The 19,153-nt window shown below is 38.1% G+C and overlaps 1 protein-coding gene across 1 annotated transcript in view; it reads right to left on the reverse strand.

The window, feature by feature from the left end:
* The window catches only part of RIPOR3 (RIPOR family member 3), a 57,694-nt gene that overhangs the window by 27,875 nt on the left and 10,666 nt on the right, over positions 1 to 19,153 (reverse strand). The window contains exons 4-10 of the mRNA XM_029284525.1: positions 16,861 to 16,884; positions 15,078 to 15,131; positions 13,456 to 13,605; positions 12,103 to 12,166; positions 10,630 to 10,673; positions 7,175 to 7,300; positions 3,321 to 3,466 (exon numbers count right to left, since the gene is read on the reverse strand). Of these exons, the coding sequence (XP_029140358.1) occupies positions 3,321 to 3,466; positions 7,175 to 7,300; positions 10,630 to 10,673; positions 12,103 to 12,166; positions 13,456 to 13,605; positions 15,078 to 15,131; positions 16,861 to 16,884 (608 nt within the window). The remainder of the gene's footprint in view (positions 1 to 3,320; positions 3,467 to 7,174; positions 7,301 to 10,629; positions 10,674 to 12,102; positions 12,167 to 13,455; positions 13,606 to 15,077; positions 15,132 to 16,860; positions 16,885 to 19,153) is intronic.

Below are 19,153 nucleotides of genomic sequence, written 5' to 3' on the forward strand. Positions count from 1 at the left end.
TGAGCGCCCCCTAGCCAGAAATACTCAGCTGTATAAATGCAACAGCTATGCAACTAACTCCAAATAGCAGATTGCATGTGTTCCTTCACATGTAATGCCAGAGAGGTCTAATCCAAGCTTGATGAGGACAGGGGTTGTACTGCTTCACCAATAAACGACCATATGAAGATGATACAAGCTACTAAATGGGGAACTGATATATGCAAATGTGTACTTCCAAATAGGTACAGTTCCCAAATCTCTATGCTTCTCAAATCACAAATGCTTGGCAGAAGGGGAAGGTCTTAATCTCCTTAAGGATGAAAAGATAAAATTGGGAATATTCTAGGGTGAAAACGAGAGGTTTAATATTCCTACTCCCAATCTTAAAAAAATATTTTTTAAAAAAATCAAACATGGCCAGAAAATAGGACCCTGCTTTTCTTGTGATGATAATATTCAGATAGTGGTATCATCTGTAAGCTTCTCTGAGGGAGATGGATGGTTCAAAAATGTGATACATACATACATATATACGTACATAATCAGAGGAGAAAGTATCTGATCTGACATTCAGAAAGCTGTCCACCACATCCTAGGACAAGGGTCTTCAAACGTGGCCCTTTTATGACTTGTGGACTGCAACTCCCAGAATTCCTTAGCCAGGCACGCTGGCTGAGGAATTCTGGGAGTTGAAGTCCACAAATCATAAAAGGGCCAAGTTTGAAGACCCTTGTCCTAGGATGAAAAGGCCTCTGAAAGGGGGAATGTAGCACCCAATTCACCTTTCTGATAATACCTTTCCCAGATGATCAAGCAGAGTTTTACAAAGGCCAGCTTTTATTTATTTATTTATTTATTTATTTATTTATTTATTTATTTATTTATTTGTTTGTTTGTTTGTTTGTTTGTTTGTTTGTTTGTTTATTTATTTATTTATGCTTGAGAAATTCCTAAATATGCACATTCTTCATGTGCAGCATTAGGAAGTTGAGCCAGGGAATGCTAAAGTTTCCACAGATGTCCTTCTCCAAGATCAGAATGGAAACTGTCCTTCTAAATAAGTAAAGCTTCATTTGAACTTTAGGAGAGTGGGCAGAAACTCTTCTGAATCAAAAGAGCTAATAGCGGGAAAGGACTGGCAAATGCCAACTGAATCAAGATTCACTGCAAAACAACACTGTGGAAACTTCTGGCACTAAAAGGGGGAAACAGAAACAATTAAATTTGTTCTGTTCTTGGCTACACATAATTCTCTCACACAGGATCTTTTTCCTGCCAACAGACAAGAAGCTTGTTTGCAATAAATGCTTCAGATACAGCCTCTATCAATTTGAAGCTAATTCAGACAGGAGCCAACTGAAAATATCTGATACTGTAATCGGTTTCTCTCAACTTCGGCAGCTGAAAATTTCGCAGAATTCTCTAGCCAGCATGCCGCAGAATTCTGGGAGTTGAGGTTCACACAACTTAAAGTTGCCAAGGTTGAGATCCTCTTTTTGAGAAGGCTGCATGAAGAGTAATATATTTTAGCTTAAATTAAAAAGTATCAGGACATACTGTACAACTGATGAATTCTATAGTCTTTTTATTTACACCTTTGTATTTCATCTTTGTACAAAAAAAGAGTGCTCAAAATGACTAATGTAAAATGCAAAATTATTAAGTTTTTTTTTAAAAAAAAACTCCTTTTTTCTATCAAATATTGACTCAAGCACTTGTCTAGGTATTTTCTGGATTTTTATTTGATTTGAACTGTGGAGACAAGAATTTACTGTAATCATGCATAATGATATACTGTAGATATACCCAGAACCTTTGAAGGTGTCATAGAGATTTCTAAAACTAAATATATGTTAATACATAAACAAGGAAATAGACTAATAATTGTTTCTTTGCAAAATAAATCTTAAAAAGAGAATGAGATTAATCCCATGGTTTTACTGAAAGGAGCTTTTAAAATATGCCACTATGAAAGTAAATGTGACCTCCTATGCCTATGACAACAATATTGCTAGGACATTTTTAACGTTTCATGTCCATCTTTTCATAGCTGACCATAAATGATGAAGAAAAAATCATTTTAAAAAGTTTAAAAGCATGGCAACCATTCATATTCTTTGTCAGGAATATTTGAAGAGACAAACATGGCTAAAGAGGTACCATGACTAAATGCATATTTAATGCTTTGATGTTTTCAATATAGAAAAGCCAAGAAATATATATATATATACAGTTCTTCCCTTCTCTTCCTTTGGGGCACCAGCCAAAAATCTACTGTGCTGTCTTAAAAACTTTTCTTTACTGCCTTACCACGTCTTCAGAGGCCATTTTTTATTATTTGTACAGAACTAGAAAACTGAACATACAACCACTCCCCAAAAGTGCATTTTAAAATGGAGCCATACACACAGAGCAGCTGGCTGAATTATCACCAACAGTGAAGACTGGAAATTTTTAAAAAGAAAATAACGAAAACTGCCACAAGGCTGGGGCATCAAATTCTCCCTCCCAAACATCCATTTTTCCAGAGGAAACATTTATAGAGATTGGCTGTCATTACTAAATCAGAATATGGTCTGTAATAAGCAGTGAAGTCTATGGCACTGAGCATTGCCAATATATTTTAACCACAATCCAACATTTCTTTCTCAATACAGTATTAGATTTGCTATGCAACAAAAACAGTCAAGTTAAGGGCTACTCCATTCTTCGTTCATTATGCTGGCAGTTGGAAGTGTGCTTCGTATTAAGGGTGTGCAAAATATTTTGTGATGGACTATTCCAACTCCAGAACAGATGATTCCAGAAGTGATTGGACCTCCAAATGGACCACTCAAAGTATTCTGGAAGGTCCAGAGATGGTGCATATGGCATGATCTGAGGTCACAATGGCTCATTTTGGATCAGATTTCTTTCAGAAGACTTGGAATGCCCTGCCTTCAGTTACAGAAGCCAGTTTTGGGGACAAAATGTGTCATGATGGAATATTTTGCATCACCTACTTTGTAGACATGCATACAGACATAGTCAGAATGAATTATCCAATGGGCCACTCATAGGAATAAAAACTTAACATGCACACGGTTGTGCATTGGACTCTATACCTCAAACATCATATGGAGATCCAATGCTTTCTCACTATTTATTCCCCTCAAAAATATTTTCTTCTTAAGAATTATTTTTTCTTAAGAAACAGATGATTTCATCACTTTTGGACTCAATTTTAGTTGGGTTACCAAGTGGAAGCAGGTAACATTATTTTTGTTGCTGCCTAGTTTGCTTGTTATGCAATACATTTTGTGTGATAAAGCAATCAGCATGCAAATTAGCATTCTTACTTCCAGAGGACTTCCAATTGTAGTTTGATGGTACCAAGTTCAGTTATATCCACAATGATGGTTTGTGGTCTAGTTGTAAAGAATTCGATGCTGTCACATGTTACAGTGCCAACCAGGACCGTACTGAGTCCTCGCAGTTCTGTCACCTGCAAAATATATAATAATATCAGCCAAACAGCTTTTCACATACCTTTCCCTTGACAAATATTTGGGAGTTGAATAAGGGTTGAGCAAAAATACTGAGATGAAGAACTACAGGGAAGACATTATTAACTAGGATTTCTAAACTACCTAAAGAGCAAGTATAGCTTTTTAAAACTAGTCATTATTCTAATCTAAGCACATCCTTTATCGGGTCAACAATACAAAATTACTACTGTAATTGGAATCCTAAATGGAGGGAGCAAGGAGGAGAACAAGTTAAAAGGAGGTCCCTATTAACCATCATGTTCCCTCCCTTTACCGAAATAAACTATAATCAAATGGATCCAGGAGTTGCTTCTAAAATATGAATTCTGTATCTGAAGGTGGTAGAGTGGGTAAATTATTTAATTAACACTAATAATAGAAGAGAATATTTTGTAGCTCAGGGATGAACAGACTGGGCCTGGGTGCTCTCTGAGCTTGGTTGTAAGCAACTGCCCAATCAAGGAACCATCAAGACCAAGACCAACAATCACCGGGCAAACCACTAGAATATAAAATGAGCAAACCCCACTCCCTTCTAGCACTGATGATGTTACCTAGTTTGTCTGCAAGAAAACAACAAAATTCAGAGGGCACCAAGGACCCCATAATTAATACTACATACAATGTCACATATAAAAGCCATACGAAAAGCAACATTAAAATCAGATACATTAATTCACACTGACCCCCCCCCCCAAATGACATCATGATGAGGAAAGCCGAACCAAACAAAACTCTATTGTTCTGTCTGAAGATTTTTACCTCAGAGAACATTGATAGGTCATATTCCTATCATGCTAACATAGCACAGAAGTTGGCAAAGCAGCAAATATTTGGCCAACTGGATTTGGAACTTGACTTTACACCCTAATCTGGCCGATACACTGCATAAACATAATCACGATTAATTGAATTAAGTACAGTTGGATGGATTCACATAACACAAACACCAAACCATAACTCATTACTTGGAAATCACAATAAAGACGAACCAAAGAAATCGCATTAAGGTTTTGCATAATGAGTGAACCAGATTACCATATTGGAATACTTCCCATGAAGGAGAATATTTGTAGTTCAGGGTTGAAATGCTCTCTGAGCTTGCTTGTTTTCTTGCAGACGTTTCATTACCCTAGCTAGGTAACATCATCAGTGCTAGCGAGGAGTGCTGTCAGTTTATATTCTGGTGTCTTGCCTGTCTGTGTGGGTGGGAGCGTCTTAGGGATTCTTTGGTTGGGCTGTTTACTAATGGCTGTTTGGCAGTTTCTTGATTAGGGTATTGCTTACTTGATTGTTGGTCTGTAGTTGAACTTGGAGCTAATCTATGCTGATCTGAGTTGCTGATTACTGTTGGAGAGGTGCTGGAGTCTTTTTCTTTTTTGGGATAGAATACTTCACTTGATATTTTTTCTTTTTATTTCAGATAGACTCACTCTATAGAAATGTATAACTGGATGAATTCTGTAGCCTTCCATATATTTTCGCACTGCAATTCTCATTCTTTATTGTTAAAGATACTGGTTGGATCAGAGGACACCAAGTTAATAAACTATGAGTTTATATCAGAAACATCTCATGAACTATAGATCACTCCAGCACAGAAAATATAGCATCCAAACAAAAAGATGACAAAAGTGTTCTCATTTTACTATCCCCCTTAATGTACAGTATAAGACAACATGTAAAATTAACCATAAACAAACTTCATAAATGCATTTACATAACTCAAAGGCATTCTACCGCTTTGATGCTCGGCCTGTTTCTAATGAAACTTAAGTTTTGAAATGACAAGAAAACTCTTTGTGACAGTAATTTCACAAATGCAAATCATCAGCTGATGCTATGTGAACTTATCCAAAGATGGTTTAAAACAGTGTGTCTACATGTGGAATTCTGATTAGCCAACAGTAGAAAAACCAGTTCTGCTACTTCTCAATTTGGAGGAGATGATTCATCTGCATTGGCACAATGAAGGATCTGCATGTTTTCTCACAACATTTGCACAGTGCATCTCAATTAACCTCTCATCATGTAGAGAAGAAAGGAACATTTTAAGCACATTTCCATAAGCTTGGCTGGAAAGGAATCCAGAATTCTTTCCAGCAGAGCTCTGCCTACCCCCCAACAAACACATTGCCAGCCCAAGAAAGAAGTGTTGCCAGCAAACAAGCTGTGTTGCAACAGTTGCTTACAGAATGTAAAAGTTTCCAAGCAGACTATTATTCCATAGAATTTTGCAAAAGTGTAGAAGTAGCAGAATCTGGGGCCGAGTCAGAAGTGGAATCAGTCTAACCTATCTACGTAGCCACAAACCGATTAAATCGAATTCCTGTTGAATTCTCTTGACCTTTATCTAATGCCAAGATAATCTAATGGTTAGTTGAGTAGATTCTTGTGCATAGACATGATTAGCAATAAATCAGTTTAATTGGTAGCTCACACTAGGCCCAATCTTTCACGCCTTGCAAAAAGCCAATTCATACAATATTTCTTTAGAATATGGAAAGACCTGTTTACAAAGGATTTGGCTTGGCTGAATCATTTATTCACTTTAAATGGTGCACCCTTAACTTCACACAACATGCTTAAGCAAGCCAGTTAAAGATCTATAAGCTATAGTCACTATAACAATGTGAACCCTAGTTAGTGTTGATATTCATTTGAGTACAGTACTGGTTTGTTCCCAACCCAAGAAGAATTCAAGAGACAGTTGAAAATGGCACCTACACATTTCTCAATTGTTTAAAAACAGGAGGACAGCCTAGCTACCAGGTCAATGAAGAGGCTGTTAAAAGAAGACAAAAAGTCCATCCTAAGAAAAAGAAAGACAGATTGGGTTCTAAAATGAAAGTAATTCATTGTTGAGTTTTCTGTGGCATTCTCTCTTAGCCTTCAATAAATTCCCTTTTACAACCTTGTAATTCTTTAATTCAGGGTAAAGTCGAGGTGACTGGATGGAGCTGAGCATTTACTGGCCGGATGCCCTTCCTGTCACCACATGGAGTTCACAGCAGATATTTTTTCTTTACACCTTAGGAGAGAAATATCTGCTGCTACCTAGGATTGAACTCTCAACCTTCCGAGTGGAAAGTGAGCATCTCTACCAGTAGGCACGACACTGCTCTTCTCCTTAGCCTTCAATAAATCTTGTTAAATAAGGATTCAGTAGAAATCTTGCTCTCAGCTATTAAGAGCCCAACAATTTTTGAGACTTAGCCCTTCTAACCAACATTTAATCATAAAGCATCACAATTAAGATTATTCCATCAATTACATTGGAAAAACAAAACTGTCTCACAAAAGAAAGAACAAGAAATACAATCTCAAAAAAGAAAAATGTCAATCAAGTATGAACTGCTCATCCAAGGTGTCAGATCTTAAACTTGTTTGACAGTGTTATGAGACTTCCATTGAGAGAGAAACATGCACCAAATACTTAGCACTACTAGTTAGGATAACCAGAAAATAAGGTGATAAAAGTCAAGATGACAGCTCCAATGGAACAATCAAAACTCTGCATGATTTTTTTAATGTGGATCTTACATTGTAAAACAGTGGGGCTTTGATCACACCACAATGGCTGCTATCTTGCCTTTTTTTGACTGCACCCTGCAGAAACCCCTGCTGCCTACCAAAAGAAGCCTTCCATTCATGCACAGTCTTACCTTGATTTCAAAATTCTCATGAAGACTGGGTATAAAAACTTTTTCTTCCTCATCCCAAGTTTGACTATCATCTGTCAGAATCTTGCCTTTTATTTTCCACTTCTGGCGCCCCAGCCGTATAAACACCTACAGCGATATGCAAACAAGAGACAGGAAAATCTATCATATATGCATCTGTTTGTTTGTTCTTTGCAGGAATTGATGGGAATCTTATTCTTGTTGGATCAGCAAAATGCATCTTAAAAAAAAAATCAGCAAATTCACAGGCAGAGTACACTCCATATTGCTTGCTAATGGTAGTTTCCCTCTTGGCTGGAAAGAGATGATAGAGAAGAAAGTGAGGAGGAGGAGAAAGTAGGGAGAACTAAAACTGCAGCTTGGTTGGGTGGATTGCCAAGTCTATGGACTATTTTCAAAAACAAAAGCTACAGAAATTACAGATTTTCCATGAACATATTTATCATAAAAATACAAAAGCCCAATATATTCCTTGATCCAATTGTATCATTACTGGAACCCCAATTTGCAACATAGCCAAATGTTGCACTCCAAATTTGGATATCTTATAGAAAAGGTGATATTTTATCTATGCACCGCTACAGTGCCTTGAGAAAAATCAAAGAATAGAAAAAGGTGAAATTATGGTCACATTCAATGTCACAGGATGCTTGACACCCATAAATCAAGAATGAGCTAAAGAATCCATTGTAAGTAGTGCTACCCAACAGACTCAACTTAGACAAATACACAAAGACTGAAATGCCTAGATGCATGGGATTCAGCAACCTTTTCCTCAAAGGACAAATTTGCTAACAAATTGGGGAAACACACATGGGATCACTCTCAGGATTCATACCATGATGAAACACCTAGAAGCTGTAGCTTGTCCCACCTCCACTACCATCATCACATGCAACCAAATATATGAGTTTAGCACTTACACAACACTTCTGTCATTTATTTATTTACTAAATTTTCATCATGCCTTTATTACTTTGTAAATAATTCAAGGCGGAAAACACCTAATACTCCTTCCTCCTCCTATTTTCCCAACCTACTGAGAAAGCAAAAAGTAGGCAACCTATTGCCCCATGATTGTATGCAGAGTCTCTTCTAGAACCCATGCAACCCCTTATGATTGAACTGCTGAATATTATTTTATTAGAGTCTGCAGCTGCCTCAATCATTCCATGTTGAGCTAAACTCCTCTATATGGCCATCATGGGAATACCACTGCTGAAATGCAAAAAATATTACTTGCCCTGCCAGAAGAGTGATTTGTAAATCACAATAGCTAGGACAGTGATGGCGAACCTTTTAGAGACCGAGTGCCCAAACTGCAACCCAAAACCCATTTAAGCATCGTCGGGTGCCGGATGGGTGTGGCCATTGACTGGGTGTGGCCCATTGGGTAGGTGTGGCCCATTGGGTGGGTGTGGCCCATTGGGTGGGCGTGGCTGCGGTGGTAACGGCAGACTGGGTGGGACTAAAAAGTTCAATCAATCAATTCCAACTTTGCAAGATCTTTTTTTTCCTGCAAGAAGTTGAAATTGACTGATTGATTGAAACTTTGGGGGGGGTTTTGCACACGGCGGCGGAGGCCTAAAGCAAAAAGGTTTTATAAAACCCACTAAAGGCCTAGGATTGGGGCGACGGCACGAGTGCCCACAGAGAGGGCTTTGAGTGCCGTCTCTGGCACCCGTGCCATAGGTTCGCCACCACTGAGCTAGGATCATACCTTGAACTAAGGGCAGAGCCAGAGAGCTGTATTTAAGTGCTATCCTCATGCCTTGGGTATGAAAAAAACTATGCTGGTGTAAATTGTGCTGCCTTGTTGCAGATCACTGTTGTGGTTCAGTAATGAGGTAGCAAGTGCTACTGTTCTTATACTTTTAATGCATAACAAGTTGAGGAAAGCAATTGTTGATTTCCAGTAGTTGCGTTTCCCCATGACTAGTTTTCCTTAAAGAGTGGAGAAGCAAGGCCAGGGAAGCACTGTTGTTGTTGTTAATTGCGAAGTCGTGTCCGACCCATCGCGACCCCATGGACAACGTTCCTCCAGGTCTTCCTGTCCTCTACCATCTTCTGGAGTCCATTTAAGCTCACGCCTACTGCTTCAGTGACTCCATCCAGCCACCTCATTCTCTGTAAGTAGCTGCTTTAAATGACAGAAATGCCTACAGTACAGGTAATCAACTTACCACAGTTCATTTAGTAAACTGTTTAGTGTTCAAAATTACAACAGCACTGAAAAAAGTGACTTATGACAGTTTTTCACACTTACGACCATTGCAGTATCCCCGTGGTCATGTGATCAAAATTCAGAAGCTTGGCAACTGATTCATATTTATAACGGTTGCATTGTCCTGAGGTCATGTGATCCCCTTTTGTGATCTTTTGACAAGCAAAGTCAATGGGGAAGCCAGATTAGCTTAACAACTGTGTGACTAACTTAACAACTGCAGTGATTCACTTAACAACTGTGGCAAGAAAGGTCATAAAATGGGGCAAAACCTATTTAACAACTGTCTCGCTTGACAACAGAAATTTGGACTCAATTGTGGTCATAAGTTGACGACTACCTGTATCTGTTAAACTGCCTAATGAACCAGGTGCTGCTTATTTGCACTTATCAGCTAGGCAGTGGTGGGATTTAGCCGGTTCACACCACTTCGGCAGAACCAGTAGCTAATTTTTTGTTGCCCAGGCCCAGAATGGACTTCCGGAAGCGGCATTCAGAGAACCAGTTGTTCATATATTTGAATCCCACCACTGCAGCTAGGCTATTTCTGAACATGGGTCTAGAACTCATCTTGAAGATGGCAAGATCCATATTTAAAAATAGGTTAGCTAATAGGTCCTAGATATTTGGGAAAGAAGCAAGAAGAAGTTGAAGGGGTGGAGATTTGAAAAAAAAAAACATATCTACGTGGACTATTTACAACTATATAGGACAGTGATGGCGAACCTTTTAGAGACTGAGTGCCCAAACTGCAACCCAAAACCCACTTATGCATCGTTGGGTGCTGGGTGGGCGTGGCCCATTGGCTGGGCGTGGCTGCGGTGGTAATGGCAGACTGGGTGGGACTAAAAAGTTCAATCAATCAATTCCAACTTTCCAAGATCTTTTTTTTCCCCGCGAGAAGTTGAAATTGACTGATTGATTGAACCTTTTTTTTTTTTTTGCACACGGTGGCAGAGGCCTAAAGCGAAAAGGTTTTATAAAACCCAGCTGAAGGCCTAGGACTGGGGCAACGGTGCGCGTGCCCACAGAGAGGGCTCTGAGTGCCGCCTCTGGCACCTGTGCCATAGGTTCGCCACCACTGATATAGGATTTCAGGCAGGAGATTTTTCTTTTTACCTAGAGATGCCAAGGGTTGGACCTGGGAACAAATGACCTCTGATTAATACTAATGCTAAAGTATCTGTTTTCAATAATTTGCTAAATACTATACCTCATATTGGTCACCCGGACAGAGACGAGCATAACCCACCAATCCTGGATAAAGAAACACAAGAAAAACAAGTAAGAACCTAAATTCATAGATTCTGAGAAAAGAAACCAGTAACATAATTTTTTGGTGATCCCCCAAATACATAATCATTCCTTCAACTAAATGCCACAACAATTATTTGAGGTTGAAATGGTAATACCAATGCTTCTGTTTCAATACCTCTCCAGTAAATGAATCCTCCTGATCATAGCCCATGCTAACTTCATTCTCATATAAAATACCAAAATGCATGATCAAACACATCATTATGGTAAATCTATCTTAGTTCATGAAATGAAGGCCACGTGAGCATTATTTGTATAATTAACATTTTGATGTGAAAAGATGCCTTATGCTTTCAGTGAGTCTGCCCAAGATGCCAACAAGAGCACAAGCACTAGGATAGGATAGGATAGGATAGGATAGGATAGGATAGGATAGGATAGGATCACCCCAGCTGGTAAGGTTGAAAGAGAGGAATGAATTCAAGGGTAATGTATAATAGAAGTAAGGACAACTAAAGCTCTGCTAATATGAGGAAGTCAATCTATCCAGAAGAAGGATCTCTGTAGAGTTCAGAAGAAGGCAACACCAAACTTCTACAAAGTCAAGGTCAGAAGGCATTCCTTTAGTTGCTGAAGAACGTTGAACTTTTACAAGTAGATCTGGCCAAAACAAAGCTAAAAGGAACTGGTTACTGTTGGTGCCAATACTGAAAATGAATTCCTCTTTTTACAATGAAACTGGAACCCGAGATGTGAGTTTTATTGACCAAGGAAAACTTGAACTGTGGAGCATACTAAATTGTATGGTTAAGAGATAAGTTAATTGTTGTTGCCAGTCACAGGCCACCTCTTAAGTATGTGCTTGGGCATAAATTAATAATTGAGACAATATTAGAATTGATGGCTATCAAGAAAATTTTGTTTTCAAGTGTATGTACCTACTATATATTTACTAAATATACAGTATGCAGTGGTGGAAAGCAGGGGAGCATTTTGTGGCAAATTGCAACAGGTGCTAACCCAAAATTTTAAAAAGTGTTTGAATTCCATTTTTGGGTGAATGGAATGCAAATGTTCAAGAATTTCTAATTCTGGAGTTAATGTCATCGGGATGCTGATTGCTGATGGGGAGGTATTTTGGTCTTTTTGTTCCTTGCACTGATGGTGTTACCTAGTTTGGGTAATGAAACATCTGCAAGAAAATAACCAAGCTTAGAGAGCACCAAGGACCCCTCCTTTCAACCCTGAGCTACCCATGAAGAAGCCAAGGCAATTCCATAATAAAAGTCTAACTAGGAAGCACCTTGTTTTGAGGAACACCTTTTCCTATGTTGGGGCAAAGATTGTATCTTTCTGAAGCTATGATTTTATTGTTCATAACTAATGTCATGTATCAGCTCCTTCCAAGCATTTCAACAATTCAGCTCACCTTTCATTTTCAAGTGAAACTCCCCCAAATGTACTTCAAGGGTCCCCTCAATCAAACACATATCCTGAAAGATAAATACAGAGCAATGAGACTGAGTGTACTTGGGCATTAAAAGGACCCGATCTTTACAATCTCCCAACATGATTATTGGCTATTTGATTTATCTCCCTAATTTTGTGAGAGTACAAAAGAGAACAGCTGGCTGATCTGCAACCAAAAATAGAGAAATGCCCTTTCATGTAAGCATAGTAACCCAGTTCGTTATCATTTAACACATCTCATTATCACTTGTGTAAAACAGTTGTTTTTTTTAAAAAAAAAAATGTCCTGGAAAGGTTTTTTTTGTTTGTTTGTTTAGTTTATTTGGGTAGCCTTGTAGTCTCTTTGCTGGCAGGTCTTTAAAAAGCTTCAAAAATGCTTTATCTGCTTTATCTTTCCCATGCATTGTTAAGAGTAACAAGGATTAAGACATGATTAAATATGTTCATGGGGACAAGGATTCTGCAAGTGGAAAAGGACTTTAACACATTTCTCAGCAACTTCATGAAAATACAGTGCCCAAGATTTGGGGGTTAAAGGTAGCTATAATGGTTAGATTGGCAGAAATCCACAGGTTACTTCCAAATAAGACTTGGTTGGATAATTGCTCCTGCCTCGTTCACAGAAGTTCAAGGAATCTAGCACAGGTAGTCTTCGACTTACAATCACAATTGAGCCCAAAATTCTGTTGCTAAGTGAGACATTTGCTAAGTGAATTTTGCTTCATTTTATTCAATTTTTATTGCCACAGTTATTAAATGAATCACTGCAGTTGTTAAGTTAGTAGCATGGTTGTTAAGTGAATATTGCTTCCCTGTTGACTTTGCTTGTCAGACGATCACAAAAGGTGACAACATGATCCCGGGACACTGCAAATGTCATAAATATGAGTCATTTGCCAAGCGTCTGAATTTTGATCACATGACCATGGGGATGCTGCAATGGTCTTAAGTGTGAAAAACTGTCACAAGTCATTTTTTTCAGTGTCGTTTTAACTTCGAATGCTCACTAAATGTTGTAATTCGAGGACTACCTGTATATTTCACCTTTCATTAATAGCATGCTTCCTCTACAAATTTTCCTTTCACTTCTCCATGACTAGTAGCACCAAGTCCATCGGGAAGCAGCCCAACTTAGTTACTTACCTCAATGCAAACTCTCTGGAATCAAACCCATGTGAGCGGCATGAAGTTCAAACCAGTCTCATTAGAAAAATAGAATGTAGATATAATACTTGTTTCTCAAAACCAGATTCCATAATGACTTTGGATATCTAACCTAAAGTAGAATCAAGAAATGTAAAACTAGCCTTACCTCTGTACATTCTTGCAGATTTTTGTAGAGTTCAACCAGGCTCTCTCTTGATGCTTTAGTGGAAGGAGACAAGGAAAAGGCGTGTTTCATATTTGAAGCACCATCTCGCAGTCTACACTGGATGCTGTATGCTTCATATAATTCTTCTATCTTTTTAAGAAAAGAGCAGAAAAATATACTGTATGTGTGTGTGCATCTGTAGCAAATATATGCCATATCATATGTTACTATTATGTGGAAAGCTATCACATTTCCAAAAGTTGTTCCACATATATATCCTAAATTGTGGGAAATGTTTAAGTTTTTCAACTATCTATGATGATTCAATCAGATCCTAATGGTAGTAAGACACAGCCTTGAGACCACATACGGACATATATCAGCCAACCAGCCATTTCAAGTGGGTTCCTTCTACTTGATCCCTGGAGGACCATTATCACTATCATGTGAGGAAAATCCTAGACATTTGTTTGCTTTTCAATAATAATTATGGTAATTTTATTTACAATTGTTTATGTAGCATTACAATTACAGGATTTAAATAATAGAAAAACCTGGACTAGTGACCTGTTGTGCCACTTTTTCCACAGATATTTCCCTATCTAGCTAAACAAACAAGCAGAATGACCAAGGGCAAAAAGATGGTGGAACCAGGAGCAACTTCCAACTTCCTGCTGACTTTTACTGCAGCTGATTGCCCTCTGGCAGCCAATGGTAGGACCAGCCTCCAGACAATTAGGATGGGACTGGTCTAACTGAGCTCCAACAACTAGAACAGTGGTCCCCAATCTTTTGGGCACCAGGGACCGATTCTGTGGAGAAAGATTTTTCCATGGACTGGACAGGTTTCTGATGCTACCTGCATCCCATGGATGGGATTTTGTTTGTTTGTGTGGACCAGTTGCTGGCATGCCGCAGACCAGTGCCAGTCCATGGACCAGGGGTTCGGGACCTCTGAACTAGAGGAGGGGTCAGTTTATTTAGCTTCCAGAGACCTAGGGAAGGACTGGTCCACTGAACCAAAGTGATGCAGCACCACAGGAGCACTGAGATAGCCACAGATTTGCTAAATTTCAATTCCACAGCACTCAATGGGTCCCAGAGTTTGCAAGCATTCTGTAAGTGAGCCCATTTAAGGTACCTTAGTTTAAAAATGGTTGCACTATGATTGCCCACTTAAAAGCTACAGACATGAGAATTTCAGTAGTATATAAAATATAGAAAGAGTGTCATTCCTTGAATGAGATCATTTCTCTTAAATATAGAGCCAGCCTTATATTATTGTTGAGCCCTTCAAGCATGACAGTGATGGGCATGTGGTCTCACCTTTTACAGTCATAAAACATAATGAGTTGTGTGGTTTTTTTCTTCTTTTTCCTTACTCAAGAAATTTAGCAGGCATGGCAGAAAACTGGTTTTACAGGCTAAACATGGGCTGTGTTCAATAATCAGTCTGAATGTACACATTGAGAAGAAAAGGCCTCTCCTTATACAAGGAAATTTATTAAAGTTTTCGGAAAGCACCTAATACAATTTCCCCACAATCAGTCTAGGGTGGAGAAAAAAATACTGTCTGTTAAACCAAAGCAATAAACTTGCAATCAGAGAAACCAAACTCTTACCTTGCTTATTTGAAATTCCAATTTTCTAATATATCTTTCAACAGAGCGGATTTGCTTTGAAGGAATAGAAAAAGATGAGCCAAAGGTTATTTATACAATTCTAAATATTACATTGATTTTTATTATAGAATGTAGTTCCATGATGCAGAAACCTTTGTTTAGGCAATGCAGGATGTTCCCTTATCAGCAAGCATTGATATACTTGCTTACATTTGTTATCACTATCACTGGCATATACCAACTGAGATTAAAAAAGAAAGGAATTAGGGCTTTCCATCACATTGCATTTCCCAGAAGTTGTTATTATTTCATTCTAATGGTCTATTATGGTCTAGAATTCTCTCTATATCTTGAAGGATCAGGTTAGGGAGATATCATTATGGAGAAAATCTACCTATGTGATTTCAAGAAGCCAAGACCAGCTTGATGATACATAATCAATCAATGAATTCTATAGATGTTTTTACAGTATTTAAATACCTGGGAAGAGCACATGAGTCATGAAGACCTTGTAGCATGCATATTTGGAAAATAAATAAGTGTTCTTATTTACAGGACCATTATTTCAATGGATATAAGCAATAGAGGGGGGAAAAGCTATACTTGACTTAGGAGGCAGTGACCAAAAAGCATCTAAAGGACTAAAAAAAATTGTCCCTGAGATACTTGGAGCCATACAAGTGTCCTAGAGATAACTAGTAGTCACAAAAGCTTCAAAGGTTTGTGAATCAGTGATAATAAGAGTCAATAACACTGGAACTTTGATGGGGTAAAATAATCCTTAAAGTCACACTAGAATCTTTGGGTCTACATGGACATGTGCAGGGTTTTGTTTTGGTTTATGTGTGTGTGTGTGTGTGTTTCAATACATAAGTGATTTGTCACTACCTTCATCTGGAGTGTATTATTTTTACTTCCCAGTCCTAGGTGGTTCTGGTGGTCTCTCACCTAAGTAATAAACAAAATCCAGCCCTGGCTGGGGGGAGTGGGATGTCACAACACACAACTGGAAGAAGAGACTTGAGAGAGAAGTTTGTTATAGTGGCTAAGGTGCTGCCTAGTGCGACAATAAGCATGAAAGCTGGCTAGGTGACTTTCAGTCAGTCACTCTCTCTCAGCCCAATCCAGCTCACAGGGTTATTGTTGTGGGGAAAAGAAGAGGAGGAAAGAGTGTTAGGTATGTTCACTGCCTTAAATTATTTATAAAGCAATAAAGATAGGATAAAAATCTAATAAATAAACCTTTGGATTTCATATAATATCTAAAACTCAGGTTTTAATAATATTATCATCGGCTCCTGTTGTGTAGCCTAGAATCCTAAAAATCAATTTCCTGATTATAGAGAAAAGCTAAACAAAAAACCCATTACCACACAGATAAATTTGGGTCAGTATTCCAGTATTCCTAAAATGAGGCTTAAAGCTCATCAAAGACCATAATAAAGATATTTGAAGATGAGCCTCCTTCTCTTGACTTCACTGTATTCAGTCCCAATTGCTTCCTTCCATCTTTTAACACTAAAATTCCATTTTTAATAGATGTTTTCTCACGTTGAATGAATCAAGCATATTAAATTAATACATGGAAACCTGAATAATGTATTCTAGATACATAGGATGTGATTCCTGAAAAGAAAACAGTATATCTCAAGAAACCAACCATCTTACAAGAAGAAAAAGAGTCAAGAAATACAGGTAATAAAAATTAGTTAAGGGGGAGAAAGATCAGTGTCTTTAAGTATGTCAGAGTTACATTACAGCCATTGCCAAGACAATTTCTTACCTTGTCCAAATCATAGTAGAAACCCTGAAAAAAAATGCAGACAATTTAATGCACAGATCAAATGCAGACAAACTATTCAAGCTCTTTCCATGACAGAGAGAATCACACATTGTTGTTTTTAATCTAAAAATAAACAGTAATGACTCAGATATTATTTGGTTATATGCCATTGGTTTATATTGCTTGTTTTTACATATTCAGTACAGGTAGTCCTTGACTTACAATTGTTCATTTAGTGACCGTTCAAAGTTACAATGGCACTGAAAAAAGTGACTTATGACCATTTTTCATACTTATGACAGTTGCAGTATCCCCATGGTCACATGATCAAAATTTGGCTATTTGGCAACTGGTTTATATTTATGATGCTTGCAGTGTCCGGGGGTCATTTATTCCCTTTTGTGACAAGCAAAGTCAATGGGGAAGCCAGATCCACTTAACAACCATGTTATTAACTTAACAACTCCAGCAATTCACTTAAGAACTGTAGCAGGAATGGTTGTAAATTGGGGCAAAATTCACTTAACAAATGTCTCATTTACAAGAGAAATTTTGGGCTCAATTGTGGTCATAAGTCAAGGACTACTGTTATCTTCTTCAGACACCAAGTTTAAGGCTAGGGACAGGGTGAGTAACAAGAATTTGTAAAAAGCCAGAAACGCATACTCAATGTACTGGCAAACTACAGTTATTTGCACTTCAATTGTTCCACAGCCCTTGTACTTTTATAAGTGGTGATACTGTTTATTTCATGAGACCAATCACTATTCACTGCTGGATAAATCATCTATGCAAGAAGGAGTCCAGGTTCCATAAGGATCAACCAAGAGAGTGCCAATTGGTCACAACCGATCTGCTTGAGCCCAGTTCTTTTGCAAGGAGCAGAAAACACATTTATAAAGAATGCATTGTAATTTAACAAGTTATTTATATATGTGACTCAGCTGCATAGCAACACATTTTGCCTTGTGCTTTAAGACTAAACAGTTAACTTCATTGATCTGAGTTTGCTCTATAATCGTAGAATAACAAAGGTGATTCATTTACAGCAGAGCAGTTAGGAACTTTCTGTTTTGGTAGCCAAAGATCTACTTTTGATAGTTTAAACTTTGTGATATGTTACCCATCAACTCTCAGAAGCCACCCTAATGAGGATCTGATTTGAAAAACCTAGTTAAAAGAATTAAACTTCATTACTCTTTACTATTCAAGAGGTAAACTGCAACAGGGATGAACAGAACAAGTATTTGGACTCTGCCATGAGTTTTGGGGTGATTTGCAATACATTGGAAATAATTTTCTTCTTTCAATATCTTAACAGCAACAATAAAGCAACTCTCTTCCAGCCTTAAATTGTCCTACTGAAATGAAGAAAGCATTGGATAAGCAGAAACAGACTTTCTGTGCAAAAGAACCAAGAATCTCATTTATTTCCTCTTATTTGTATGCATGAACTTTCTGTGCCAAATATGTGCATTTCACACCAGATTACGGATTATTGTGTCTCAGGGTTTCATAAAAGAAAACTGCACAAAGGAGAAACTAAAGGTCTAACTATCTCTTTGTTATGAAAATATTTGGGGGGAAGCATTTTTTTTCCAGAGGTGGACATGGGAAAGAATAACCCCATCCAACATTGATTTCAATGGACAAAAGAAATATTATAGTAACATTAAATGCAATGAGAAGAGGGCCAATGGACATTCTATCCAGACCCTCCTCTCCTCTTCAAAACAGCCCACTGGGAAATCAATAGTCCAATTGGGCAAACTGAAGTTCAAGAAGCCAAAATGGCATAATGTGCATTTAATGAAAAGGGAATACTATGCCGTAATGATTTCACCGTAACAAACTTTTCTGGCAAACTTAATAAACTTTTTAAATGATCCTTTCTTGATTATGTCCATAACACCTAGTGATTTAGCATAATGCTAAAACAAAAGTGCATATAGTCAAGGCCATGGTTTTCCCAGTTGCAATGTATGGCTGTGAAAGTTGGACCATAAGAAAGGCTGAGGGACAAAGAATTGAGGCCTTTGAACTATGTTGCTGGAGAAGACTCCTGCGAGTCCCTTGGACTGCAAGGCGTTCAAACCAGTCAGTCCTAGAAGAGATCAACCCCAACTGCTCTTTAGAAGGCCAGATCCTGAAGTTGAAACTCAAATACTTTGGCCACCTAATGAGAAGGAAGGACTCACTGGAGAAGGGCCTAATGCTGGGAAAGATTGAGGGCAATAGAAGAAGGGGACGACAGAGAATGAGGTGGCTGGATGGAGTCACGGAAGCAGTAGGC

Source organism: Protobothrops mucrosquamatus, unplaced genomic scaffold, assembly GCF_001527695.2.
Source record: "Protobothrops mucrosquamatus isolate PMUCROS unplaced genomic scaffold, P.Mucros_1.0 scaffold682, whole genome shotgun sequence".
NCBI lineage: Eukaryota > Metazoa > Chordata > Lepidosauria > Squamata > Viperidae > Protobothrops > Protobothrops mucrosquamatus.